This window comes from Nansenia antarctica (assembly GCF_963989245.1).
Source record: "Nansenia antarctica genome assembly, chromosome: 7".
Lineage (NCBI taxonomy): Eukaryota > Metazoa > Chordata > Actinopteri > Argentiniformes > Microstomatidae > Nansenia > Nansenia antarctica.
The window spans coordinates 15,383,153-15,397,665 of NC_137677.1; the positions used below are offsets into that span (position 1 = coordinate 15,383,153).

At 44.6% G+C, this 14,513-nt stretch overlaps 1 protein-coding gene across 1 annotated transcript in view; it reads left to right on the forward strand.

The window, feature by feature from the left end:
• Positions 1-14,513, forward strand: part of arhgap39 (Rho GTPase activating protein 39) — a gene marked incomplete at both ends in the record, with an annotated part of 45,228 nt that overhangs the window by 27,883 nt on the left and 2,832 nt on the right. Inside the window, 3 exons of the mRNA XM_080536595.1 lie at positions 181-394; positions 9,550-9,623; positions 14,434-14,513. The exon at positions 14,434-14,513 is cut by the window's right edge and continues 120 nt beyond it. Coding sequence (XP_080392721.1) covers positions 181-394; positions 9,550-9,623; positions 14,434-14,513 — 368 coding nt within the window. The remainder of the gene's footprint in view (positions 1-180; positions 395-9,549; positions 9,624-14,433) is intronic.

Below are 14,513 nucleotides of genomic sequence, written 5' to 3' on the forward strand. Positions count from 1 at the left end.
CTCTGTCATACTGCACCTCCCTTACTGTTACTCATGTGTCAAGTCATGTGTATCTCTCTTTTCTCCTCTCTCTCTGTCTCTCTCTCTCTCTCTCTCTCTCTCTCTCTCTGTGTCTGTGTCTCTCTCTGTGTCTCTCTCTCTCTCTCTCTCCCCCCTAACCCCCCCCTCTCTCTTTCTCAGGTGGCGGTGCGTGGCTGGAGCAGCCAGGGTCTGCGTGACGAGCTGTACATCCAGCTGTGTCGTCAGACCACCGAGAACTTCCGCTACGACAGCCTGGAGCGGGGCTGGGAGCTCATGGCCGTGTGCCTGGCCTTCTTCCCCCCCACGCCCCGCTTCCACTCCTACCTGGAAGGCTACATCTACAGGCACATGGACCCCCTCAACGACAACAAGGGTGAGACCCCCAGACCCCCAGCTCACAATCTGTCATTCATTGGTAATACACATACTGTAGAGTAGACCTCTCCACCCGGAACGAGAGAGGGAGACCCTTGCATGCATATAGACCCCTCTCAACATAGTGAAGAGTGAGTTAGAGTAGGCTGTAGAAAAACAGATAGATGTTTGCATGTTTATTTATTCAATTATCTCTTTAAGATGGAATCTCTCATAGCGTTATCACTGGGGGGGGGGGGTGCATGAACGTAATGGAACTATGGCATCATGCACTGGATGTGGTTGTATTTTTCCTCGTCTAGTTACAGAGCTGTTTGCTGGGTATACTTGTACTCCTCTCCTCTCTTTACCACTGTCACCTTCCTCCACTCACTGACGTTCGTCAGTTTTTCTCCCTGTTCTGCTTTCATCTCTCTCTCTCTCTCGTCCCTCTCTGAAAGCTTTTCAAAGTCGCCTTCCCCTCCTTGCCTCTCTTTCATCCCTCCCTCTTTGTTTTTCATGCTCCCCTCCTTTTCTAGCATTTTGTTTTGTACTCTGTCTCACCCTCCTCTCACTGTCTGTCTGGGTCTGTATTTGTATGTCTACATCAGTTTTCTGTCTGTCTGCTTGCTTGTTTGTCTGTCTGTCTGTCGGTCTGTGGAACTCTTGAATTATTCAGTATGTGTTTCTGTGTTTATCTGGGTGTTTACTTTCTAGCCATTACCTGGTTCACTATTTGTGCGTATGTGTGGCAGATATGTATTTGCATGATATCAGTTTTCTTGCTGGTTTGTATACAATGCCTGTATATAATGTATATATGTCTACATAAATATATCCTCAGTACACTCAGTGTGTTTGGTGTTAGGGTCAGGGTGTGTTATGTGTCTGTGGGGAAATGGTAGCTCGGTAAGTTCATAGTGTTTTTGGACCATAGTGAATACGGTGTGTGTTGCAGTTGCACAGCTCATTAGCAGGCTGCTGCTGTCCCAGGAGGAGGCAGGCCAGACGCCTGCAGTAGTGTCATGGTCAGGGAAGGGGTCATGGTCAGGGGAGGGGTCATGGTCAGGGGAGGGGTCATGGTCAGGGGAGGGGTCATGGTCAGGGGAGGGGTCATGGTCAGGGGAGGGGTCATGGTCATGGCCAGCAGCCAGGGGAGGGGTCAGCAGGCGGGGCCAGAGGCCTACACGCACCCACCCAAACACACACACACACACACACACCCACCCACGTTTGACTATACAAATTTACCCACACTCAAAATCACGATATAGACAGTGATTCACAGACGCACCGCACAACACACACACGCACCGCTGACTACTCCTCTGTCGCCACCCTTTACTCAGTTACATCCTGTCACAACTGTCTACTGTCTGTCTGTCTACTGTCTGTCCGTCTGTCTGTCTGTCTGTTTGTCTCTCTCACCGTCTCTGCTCTCTTGTCTGTTTCTGTCTGGGGTTCTAGTCCCCTGTCATTGTGGCAGCTGCCTTACTCTATCTATTCTTTATGCGTGTGTGTGTGTGTGTGTGTGTGCGTGTGTTTGTTTTGTTTTGATTATTAGTGTTATAAGGAGATTATTGTCCTCCTCAGTCAGGTGGCCGGAAATGCCATTGATCACTCAGAGAGAAGGTTGAAGGGTAATCATTGTATTAGGCAGATCTGGGTTCCGTTCTCAGTCCAGATGTTTCCATGGCAGCATGCTCTGTTATAAGGTCTGTAAGTGCAAATTATTCAATAATGGCAGCCTGTTTCGTTTCAAGATGTATAAGAAAAGATATTTAATATTCTTCTGCAGAAGGAGGAAGTTTACAGGTTCGTCAGACGCATCTGAACGATTCAAAGTTCCTCCCAAAAGTCCCCATCATTCATCTCATCTCAGCATTTATACAATCCGGTTTCCACAGGTAAGGGGTCCGCCCTCGGGTGAGGTTTAGACCAATCATGAGCAAGGGGTGTGAGTTTGTACATGGATGAAGATGATGGGGATGAAGGTTAGGGGGGAATCTGACCCTCCCTTCCTCACAGCACAACAAAAGTGAGGAGTGGTGACTACAGGGTGGAACAATGCCGGGCAATCACTCTGGTGTGACTCAGCATTGTTCTGAGTTTCCATGTAAATGTATGGCACAGGTTTCATTGTGATCATTTAAATGTGTCTGTTGTCTAGCCAATGTCAAGCTTCAAGTAGAGAAACTGGTTCTATTGTGTGACAACAAACAGGAAATCAGCTTCCATAGCTTTGCCCCAGACATCCAAAGTTTGAATCTTAAATGTAGAAAAATGTCCCCCACATACAATCATTTTCTCTCACATTCCACACTTTTTTAAGATGTAAACTCTTAAAACAAGAACAATTAGAAAAATATGGTTCAAAACATTTTTGGAGAAAGAATAATAAAAAATCATCACAACCCAAAAAATTCTAAAATTAACAACCAAACTTAAAATTTAACACAGTACATCATACACAAGACAAAAAAAATTAAAATTAATCCAAACGACCGACGCCTTCTTGATTCTTGTATCTTCAGGGTCAGAGGTTACTAGCACTTGACCCCAGTTGGAGAATTTGCTTGCTCTTCAATCTCTTCCTAATCGGTCGTTGTCTGTCAGTGTCATTGAGGTTCAGGCAGTCGTCTGTCTTCTTCCATGTTGGACATGGTCTGGGGAGTGGTCTTTAGCACTATCGAAAACATGATGCAGGCATTCACCAGCATCTTCACTAGTACAGGTGTCCACACTTTGGACCCTGGCTGGACTCACAGGTATCTGTTGACAGATCCAACAATCAGAGTAATTCATCCTCGAAGCAAAATCTCTCATGATACTATGTGTCTTTCCTCCTTGAAACGGCCATGCTCTGATTTGAAGGCTCGGCGGGCCGGGCTGTTGAAACTGGAACATTGTCGTCGATGGTCGTTTGGTGGTTCTCTGCCGGGTCTCGTCCTCTGGCGTTTGTTTCTCTCTCTGGCGGGTTTGGCACCTTGGTGGCTGCTTCCTTCTCTGTCGGGCCTGGCACCCTGGTGGCTGCGTCCTTCTCTGTCGGGCCTGGCACCCTGGTGGCTGCGTCCTTCTCTGTCGGGCCTGGCACCCTGGTGGCTGCGTCCTTCTCTGTCGGGCCTGGCACCCTGGTGGCTGCGTCCTTCTCTGTCGGGCCTGGCACCCTGGTGGCTCTGGTTCCTCCTCTGTCGGGCCTGGCACCCTTATCGTCATCTCCTCGGTGTTCTCTGGTGTGTCTGATAACCCTGGTCGTCGCTTCCCTCTCTGGTGGCCCTGGTTCATCTCTCAATCATCCGGCTGGATATTGCGTAGCACGCCGTCTCTGGATTCTGGTAAAACGGCTTCCACTCTGAAATATATATCACATTCTTGCCGTGGCAAAAATCAAGTGTATCTGCAGTAATACAGGGCCACCACTGGTCTGTCTGAGGAGACCGTTAACAAAATAAAATAAAAACTGCAACAGAATTTTATGTCTAATCAAACCAACATCTTAATATTAAAATAGGAAACGGTAGAACATTTTCGTGTGATTTGAAAATCATAAACAAATGTGTCATGTTTTATGATGTCAAAATATACCGTACTTACTGAAAAATCATTCAAAAACAAGAAAAACCAGGGTTAATTGTTAATGAGTTAGTGGGAGTTAGCAATCAAAATATAGTATTTTATGAGCCTCTGATACGACAGGCCACATGGTTCTTTTTTCAATACATCATGGTCTGAACAATGCATGAATACCAAACAGATCTATATAATTTTGGACAGGTTTATGCAAAAAAACTCAAAATGGAGAGTGATCAGTTCTCCCAGAGTTTCACACATAAACCTACCTTCTTGAGAATAGAAATAACTCTCAGGGTCTTTCTGCGCAAGAAAGCAGCTCCCCATGACTTGGGTTAGAAAATATAAAACCTTGCCTAATGCAAAAAAAAATGTTTTTAAAATAGAAAACAGAAACTCAAAAACCGCTAGGGTCTCTTTTCACAACAAGAAAATTCAAAACTCAACAATTTTCCTCAAAGTGTCGGGAAACAAGAACATTCTTAAACCATCAAAGATATACAAAAAACTGGAGCTGTACATGGAGAAACAACAATGATAGACTATTTCCTATTTCTAAAATCCTATTCCTCTGGTCTTGGTTCTCTGGGGGCTTCATTTCCTTATTGGCACAACATTCTGCCTAATCTGTGTATCTACGCCCCTTCTCAGCACCCATTGCTCAACTGGGTTAGGGATAAGCCCAGCCACCACAGGTATACTCATTCTAAGGTTGTTTCTCAAACAGACCCCACATCGACCTATGACATGGTCAATCTGTTCCATTAACAGCTATAATGCCTATCACATATAAAAAAGATCAAAATCAAGTTAACAATACAATTTCAAAAAATATCCGGGGCGATAGCTGCTCTCTGGCGGAACCACGTTACCCACTAACAGAGATAACCGCGCAAACTATCAATAGTAGCAATCCCTGGTATCTTCTAAGACTGCATTTCCTTAACCGTCAAAAGTTATCAACTGATTAGAAACGGGAGTTCAAAACTTTTGGCAAAAACTCAATGAAACTCTGTATTGTTATATATGGAAAAAAAAAACTCCAGAGCTCTGAATGGGCTCGATGGATTTAATGAGAATCTAAACAAAACAACCTAGGATTCTCTATGATGATTAACCTCTTCTTCTGAACGACTTGATTCTATACTCATTTTAAACTCAAAATCAAGTTATTTTCAAGGGAACAATATAGATACAAATAGCACTATTAGTTAAAATAGCCTAAAGAAAACACACAAGGAATGACTAAGAACAAAGAAACAGCTGTACTGTCTTATCACAAATAAGAAGACAATTACTTTAACAATACAATTAACAAACAATCTTGTAAGATCAGCACTGCCTTTCACATATGCACTGAGTCAACAGATAAACTGAAGTATTAACACTGATTAACTAATTAAAACTGGAGTTCCGAACTTTGGTTAGCTCAATGAAAACTCTATTATCATACATGGAAAATTCAGAACTCCTGGTTGGCTCAATGAATTGTATGGATAAGTACCACCTCCCCACTTTTACACAGAACTAACCTCTGTGTAATAAAAACCCAATCCTAGATCAACCTAGGATTATTTTTGGACCTGTGTTAACCAATATACTGATTTTGGACCTCTGTTAACCAATTTGGACCTCTGTTAACCAAAATATCAGCTGATTTGGATCTTTGTTAACCAAAAAACAGCAAAGTCTTATCACAATCAAATGGCACTAGTTAACCACTGTTCACGATCGTTTAGACACCATGGACCTCTTGTTAACCATGATCAGAAAGATACACGTATATATATATCATATACACAAAAAGAGTAGTCTTATGATTTTGCCAGGTGCAATTATAGCCACGATAACATGTAAATCGTCTAAAAACGCCACAAGCCATGCATCACAAAGTGCACCCGGAAACAAAAAAACTCTCCAAACAGGTATCTCCGATTAAAATACCGTTCCGTATACAAATTGAAAATCGACAGGCTTACCCTTGTTCGTGTGTTTACGTAGACAGCGTGCCAAGGCCCTGATCATCCGCTCTCAGCCAATCCCAAAAATAGAGGGGATCTCTTGACCGCGTCACTTGCTAGGTGAAACGCGAGAGTTCCGTCTCAAAACAGCTCGTCAGCTGGAAAAATGGCTGAAAACGGACAAAACAGGAATACCCTCGCAGCCGCTCCCTGTTCCTCGTCGCCAACTGTAAGTGCAAATTATTCAATAATGGCAGCCTGTTTCGTTTCAAGATGTATAAGAAAAGATATTTAATATTCTTCTGCAGAAGGAGGAAGTTTACAGGTTCGTCAGACGCATCTGAACGATTCAAAGTTCCTCCCAAAAGTCCCCATCATTCATCTCATCTCAGCATTTATACAATCCGGTTTCCACAGGTAAGGGGTCCGCCCTCGGGTGAGGTTTAGACCAATCATGAGCAAGGGGTGTGAGTTTGTACATGGATGAAGATGATGGGGATGAAGGTTAGGGGGGAATCTGACCCTCCCTTCCTCACAGCACAACAAAAGCGAGGAGTGGTGACTACAGGGTGGAACAATGCCGGGCAATCACTCTGGTGTGACTCAGCATTGTTCTGAGTTTCCATGTAAATGTATGGCACAGGTTTCATTGTGATCATTTAAATGTGTCTGTTGTCTAGCCAATGTCAAGCTTCAAGTAGAGAAACTGGTTCTATTGTGTGACAACAAACAGGAAATCAGCTTCCATAGCTTTGCCCCAGACATCCAAAGTTTGAATCTTAAATGTAGAAAAATGTCCCCCACATACAATAATTTTCTCTCACATTCCACACATTTTTAAGATGTAAACTCTTAAAACAAGAACAATTAGAAAAATATGGTTCAAAACATTTTTGGAGAAAGAATAATAAAAAATCATCACAACCCAAAAAAATCTAAAATTAACAACCAAACCTAAAATTTAACACAGTACATCATACACAAGACATTTTTTTTTTTAAATAAATCCAAACGACCGACGCCTTCTTGATTCTTGTATCTTCAGGGTCAGAGGTTACTTGCACTTGACCCCAGTTGGAGAATTTGCTTGCTCTTCAATCTCTTCCTAATCGGTCGTTGTCTGTCAGTGTCATTGAGGTTCAGGCAGTCGTCTGTCTCCTTCCATGTTGGACATGGTCTGGGGAGTGGTCTTTAGCACTATCGAAAACATGATGCAGGCATTCACCAGCATCTTCTCAAATTATTCTACAATAATTTTCTCTCACAGGTCCCAAGCTTGGCTGTGGTGCAATGAGCAACCAAGCAACGTACTGATGTTTGTTCCAGCTTATATACGTGTTCACACAGAGAGAATAGCTTTACATCTGTCCATCGTAACTTCCAATTGACATTGGCTCCCATACATGGCTCTATATCCTCCCATACATGGCTCTATATCCTCCCATACATGGCTCTATATCCTCCCATACATGGCTCTATCCTGTGTCCATGCTGTTCTGTTCTGCTGACCATTACTGTCTATACATAGTTTTTGAGATGTTTCTCAACTTCTCCCCAAGAGACTAAGTTCCTAGTTGCTATGGTACCAAGTTACCCGACCCCCCTGGTCAGTCTAACTGTACTGGTGCCCCACTAACCGTGCTCTCTAATTCTGGCCCAGGTCCAGTTACAGAGAAAAGCATATCGCCTGAGACTGGTCGCTTTAAAGCACATGTGTCAAAGTCAAGGCCCGCGGGCCAGCTCAGGCCCGTGAATGACTTCTCTCTCGCCCGCGGGATGATATTTAATTACTATTAAAACCGGCCCGCAGTATTATGTGCCCGCAGCACCATAATACTCCAAGTCCCAAGATGCACTGCGAGTGCATTGGCGCGTACCGAGTGCCCGCGAGCGAGCGCGACCCCGCGTCTTCTCTTCACTTCAGTACTAGTCATGAGCAGCAGCAGCACAGTCACAGTGGAGGCCGAAACATCGCCGTCAATTCCCGAGTGTTCCCGAGTACACAGTTTGCTGACAAACCGCCGAATTCAGGCGGAGATTTTCAGACTTTGAAGCCCAAAAAAGCAGGCTTCAACTGCTCAGCAATCCATTTGCAGTTGACGTGGAAAGTGCATCAGCAAATCTCCAAATGGAGCTGATTGAGCTCCAGTGTATTGACACACTGAAGGCAAAATATGAGTCCATGGGCGCTGCTGAGTTTGCTCGTTTCATCCCCGACACAATGCCTGAGCTGCGCACCCAAGTTGCTCGCACGCTGTCTATGTTTGGCAGCATATACCTGTGTGAAGTGAACTACTGTTTTCGTTGATGAAACTAAACAAAACATCACATAGGAGTCGTCTTACTGATGAACACCTGAACTCAATCCTGAGGATTTCCTCAGCTCAGAGCCTGACCCCAAACATTAATGAACTTGGACTTGATATTTCTTTGAGTATTTCATTCCAGTTGAATGGACCCAGGGAAATGTTGCCTAAGATATTAATGCAACTGTTTTGCACTTTTGCAAGTTTGCACTAACTTTTCTAATTTTATTATAAAAGACAGTCATTGGTGAGGATCAGAACAGCACACTGATTTGTTTTTAATGCATGCTGTTTCATTTTTGCATTTATCTTGCCATTGAGCTTTGAAGGAAAATTACATTTAGCTGTTTACCTGTTAAAAAAAATAAGAAAAAAAGTAAAAATAAGAAAAAATAGTTTTCAATTTATTACTGAAAGAGCCTTGAGAAAACATTGCAACTGATTTTATTTAAGTTTTACTTAATTTAATTTAATGATTAATGTTAAGTGCAATATAGGCTGTGTTATTGGTATTGGTTCAATATGTGCAATAATTGCGAGTTTTAATAAACATTGAACCAGCCCGGCCCTCCACTTGTAGCATATTTTTTATTTTGGCCCCCTGTGTATTTGACTTTGACATGACTGCTTTAAAGTATGCTTAAGATTAAACTATGAATATTGCAATATTTGATAGGCACACAAAAACACCTCATATCAATCATTAGCTAACGCCATGACATCAGCTAGTCTTCTTAAAAGTGCCTCTAGAATCAGTTCAGAGGGTACACCTGAAGTGTGTGCGTGTGTGCGTGTGTGCGTGTGCGTGTGCGTGTGCGTGTGTGTGTGTGTGTGTGTGTGTGTGTGTGTGTGTGTGTGTGTGTGCGCGCGTGTGCGTGTGTGTGTGCCTTCTGGAGTCAGGACAGTGGACTGGTCTGAGCTGGAGCTGCAGGGCGTGATCCCTGATTAAGACCATGATCCTCTGGGCTTGTATTGACTCCCAGTAATGAGTTATTGAGTATCAGCAGAGCACCGCCCTGTGCCACCCATACACATCCCATCAGCACTTCCCAAATAGACCATAACAGTGCACATCACAGCATATGGAAACACACTGTGAGTTACTGTATGAGTTACTGTATGAGTTCTCTCAGCAAACTACCAGTCTTCATTGTGTGTTTGCATGGTCGCTGTTCCCTTGCTATGTCTGCGCTGTGGTCTGCTGCGTGCTCTAATTTGATTGCATGTCATTACTTTATGATCTCAGGACTAACGTGTGTGTCTGTGTCTGTGTGTCTGTGTCTGTGTGTCTGTGTCTGTGTGTGTGTGTGTGTGTGTGTGTTCTTCTTCCCCCCCAGGAGTGGCGATAAGCAGCTATGCCAAATACTGTCACCGTAAACTGCAAAAGGCTGCTCTGACCGGGCCCAAGAAGGTACAATACAAGCTTTATTGATACAACAGATCATCAAATGATCATTTTGGTGTCTAAGTTCCCAACCATAGACACATATTATTGCATGCATACTGACACATACATATACATTCCTTTGTATTACTAGCCAAAGAAAAACGGATTTGTTTGCTTGTTCGTTCGTTCGTTCGTGTGTGTGTGTGTGTGTGTGTGTGTGTGTGTGTGTGTGTGTGTGCGCGTGTGTGTGTGTGTCCTAGTGTTGTAGATGAATTGCCCTTGTTTCCCCTGTGTCCTCCTGATATTTCTTTGTTCTGTTCTGTCTTGCGGGGCTGCGCGGGGACAGTCTAGTCTGTGTGTCTTCCTCTGTGGTTAGCCTTTGCGTAGCGCAGGTTTAGATGATAATTGCCTGAGAACGGAGTAATGGGGTCTGTGCGCTAACTATCCCCACGGCGACGGCACAGACCCCCACTCACCACATAATTAACAACCCTCCTCACGCACATCGCCCTCTGATTAAGAATTCCATATCAGAATGCTGCAAGGGAGCTGCTGGGAATGTGGGGAATAACAGCACACGCACATACACACACACACACGCACATACACACACACACGCACATACACACACACACACACACGCACATACACACACACACACACACACACACACACACACACACACATACACACACACAAACACACACACACATACACACATACACACACACACACACACACACAAACACACACACACACACACACACACACACACACACACACACCTACTCAGGAGAGGGCAGGCAGGCATGCTCCCAGAGATGAAGGAATGGTCTTTATTGTCATTAATACAGTACAGGTACCATACAATGAAATTTAGGAGGGGGGGCTCCCCTGGTGCTTGGAAAAAAAGACTAAAAACAAGAGGGCCAAGGGTAAAATAAAAGAGGGAAAAGAGCTGGTTTACATAAATAAAGGTTATGTACACTATCTACTATACTATACTACTATACTATACAATAAAACACTGTGCTGTACTCTATGCTATAAATATACTAACTTTTTCCTATATCTGAACCTTATGTAGACAAGGTTTGTCATATTGCACATAGTATTTGTTGCACATTCATTAAAGTGTCGCAGTTAGCAGGTTTAGAATGTTCACAGTTGTATTTCAATATTGCACTTATGTTTACAATCTAGTAGCTGCCATCAAATTGTCTAGATTGTCCAGGGCCTAGAACCTAGGTCTTTGCTGTGTTCAGGGCCTGAATGGCCCTAGGGTAGAAGCTGAGCTTCAGTCTGTTTGTCCGTGCGAACATGGTCCTGAACCGCCTGCCTGAGCGCAGCCGAACAAAGTGTTCGTTCCCAGGGTGGGATGGGTCCCTGGAGATCTTGGAGGCCTTCCTGAGGCAGCGTGTGTTGTACAGCTCTTCCAGAGAGGGGAGGGGGGGCGCCGATGATCTTCTGGGCCGATCTCACGACTCTCTGTAGCGCTTTCCTCTCTGCGGCTGTGCAGCTGGAGAACCACACGCAAATGCAGTAGGTGAGGATGCTCTCCACTGTGCAGCGGTAGAAGGTCACAAGCAGCTCCTGTCTGAGGTGGTATTTCCTGAGGACTCTCAGGAAGTAGAGCCGCTGTTGTGTATGTCACCTTTGTATTGTTTTTCTTTGGGCTGTAATTGTCTGAATAAAAGATAGATAAGTAGATGAGTGAGTGAATTATCTAAACCCCAGATAGCCTCGTTATTTATCCTCATTATTTATCCTTGTTATCTATCCTCAGCTTTTTGTTTGTGTGACAGATGGCTTCCTGCCACTGCTGTTTTTGGTGTTTCCATTTCATTAGCTTTTAATTGTAATAATTTCCCTGTGGGGGGGGGAGACTGTGTGTGTGTGTGTGTGTGTGTGTGTGTGTGTGTGTGTGTGTGTGTGTGTGTGTGTGTGTGTGTGTGTGTGAATGTAATTATTGTTTCAGTAAGCCTGCACATAATGCAGTTTTATTATTAATGTAAATGTCCAGAGCTGTCTCCTGCTACTGAGACTACTGGGGTGTTTCCTTCTCTTTGGCACAATTTATTTACGAAGACACACACACACACACACACACACACACACACACACACACACACACACACACTCACACTCATATTGATTTATTAACCAGTCTACCAATTAAAGGGGCCGTTCAGGCCTGTATCCTCTGTGTTCCTCTGCTGTGTTTCATATGATCATCCCAGTCTGCCTCCGTTAGCCAGGCTCTCAGACGGGGGTGAGGGGCATTGGGTGTCATGGAAACAGCCTCCAGGGGGACATTCCACTGCTCATTTATCCTCCCAATGACCTAAAAAATCCAATCTGACTAAACCAGTTCCAGCCAATAGCGGCCCAGTGCTCTGTTTCAGCCAATACCGGCCCAGCGCTCTGTTCCAGTTCAACACCAACCGTGGTCATTCCACTACACTGGTATCAGTCTCAGTCCAACACCAACCCTGGTGATTCCACTACACTGGTATCAGTCTCAGGCGTTGTCAGTCTTAGTCCAGAGACTCAGTCAGCGTCATTGATTGATTAATTGGTCGTCTGGTCGTCTAAACTCTGATTCACTGTCATTCAAACTTTTAAAAAGCTTTAATAACTCTAACCCTAACCCTTTTCTCTCTCTCTCTCTCTCTCTCTCTCTCTCTCTCTCTCTCTCTCTCTCTCTCTCTCTCTCTCTCTCTCTCTCTCTCTCTCTCGGTCCTCATCTACACTTACCAAAAGATTAAACCACATTTCTGAGAAAAGGATGCACTGTCTAGCCATGTTGCTTCATGGCATTTCATGCATAAACCAGCCTGTTGGCCTGTATCCAGCACAGTCAGGACAGTATGTACAACCTGTGTAGCCATAGAGGCCAGCTCATGTCATCGAATGGCCCTGTTTCCACTTCCAGCCACGGGAGGGCGCTAGTGAAACACTTGTGTCCTGCACACTTCATAAGAGAGAGGAGCAGAGGATACTAGAGCATTGTCTACCGTCCTCCATGAAGTGTGCACTTGTTAATTTTCAAACTATTGGACTGGTTTAAGTGGGTTTCCACCATATTTGTTACACCAATCGTATCCTTTTAAATCAGTGAGGAGGAGTGAGTAAGTGTACACTCTGGATAGAGCAGTACAGGATGAGATGGCAGCCAGTGGGTTGAGCAGAAGAAAGGCACAGAAAAAAGAGAGAGGGGATACAGAAAGGGAGAGAGCAAAAGGAGACAGACAGATGGAGAGAGAGAGAGGGCAAGGGATAGAGGGATGAATAGAGAAAATGAGAAATGGAGAGGAAGAGAAAGTGAATGAATAGACAGGGAGAGAAGGAGAGTAATAAACAGAGGATGGGGAGAGAGCTAGGGATGGATGGATGTTGGTAGAAAGTGTGTGTGTGTGTGTGTGTGTGTGTGTGTATGTATGTGTGTGTATGTAATTGCTCTCGTGTTCTGTGTGTGCTCTCGTTTCCCGTGGCGATGCCAGTCTGTGCAAGCAGGCGCTGGTGGTTGGCGTAGCATGTGTGGCTTGTAGCTTGTGCCAGGATCTCCACAGGGCAGTAATAGAGACAGTTTGTCACTTGGTGGACAGACACACACACACATTCACACACTCACTCACCCCCTGACCACCACCCGTTGCCTAAGGCTCAGTATTTGACTGGTATTAACCCCCGAGACCTTTTGAAGGGGATTAATGGTGCTTCCTCTGCCCTTAGCAGAGCACACACACTCCACTGTTCTCTGTTCCACCCACCTCCTCTAGAACATCTCTGTTCCACCCACCTCCTAGTGGGTAGTGATGGTCTAGAGGATCACTAGACTCTAGTGGATAGTGAGTTGGACTTGTGATCGGAAGGTTGTGAGTTCAAATCCCGCCTGAAACCACACCACTACTAGTGTGTCCTTGAGTAAGGCACTTAGCCCTCAGTTATTCCAGGGGGAATGTCCCTGTAATTCGTAATTGTAAATCGCTTTGGATTAAAAGCGTCTGCTAAATGGCAAAATTAAAAATTAAATTAATTAAATGAAAAAATTAAAATTAATAAATTAACCTCCTCTCCCCTACACATCTCTACCTACCCACCTCCTCTCCCCTACACATCTCTACCTACCCACCTCCTCTCCCCTACACATCTCTACCTACCCACCTCCTCTTCCCTACACATCTCTACCTACCCACCTCCTCTTCCCTACACATCTCTACCTACCACATCGTCCAGGATTCTTCCCCATATAAACTCACTGAGAACTTTAGTAGGAATGTTTAGACTTTTTATTCGGCCTTCTGCTGTTGTGGCACATCCAGCCTCAAGGTTTGAGGCGTTGTTGCGTTCTGAGATGCTTTTCTGCTCACCACAATTGTACAGTTGTCTTGGTTACCAAAGCCTTCCTGTCAGCTCGAACCAGTCTGGCCGTCCTCTGTTGATCTCTCTCATCAACAAGGCATCTCCGTCTGCAGAACTGCCGCTCACTGGATGTTTTTTTTTGTACCATTCTGGAGTAAACTCTAGAGACTGTTGTGTCTGAACATCCCAGGAGATCAGCAGCATTAGAGAACCTCAAACCAGCTGGTCTGGCACCAACCATCATACCACGGTCAACATTTTTGTCAATTGAAAAAAAAAAATCCCCCATTCTGATGGTTGATGTCAACATTACCTGAAGCTGCTGGCCCGTATCTGCAGGATTGTAGGCATTGCGCTGCTACCACACGATTAACTGATTGAATGAGAAGGTGTACAGGTGTTCCTAATAAAGTGTTCAGTGACTATATGTATTGGCCTCTCTCCAAAGCTTGCTTGTCTTTGTGCTCAGGGGTTGCAGAAGCCCTGTATGGAGGAGATCAAGCACGCCAGGAACGCCATTTTCAGCCCCTCCATGTTTGGCTCCTCCCT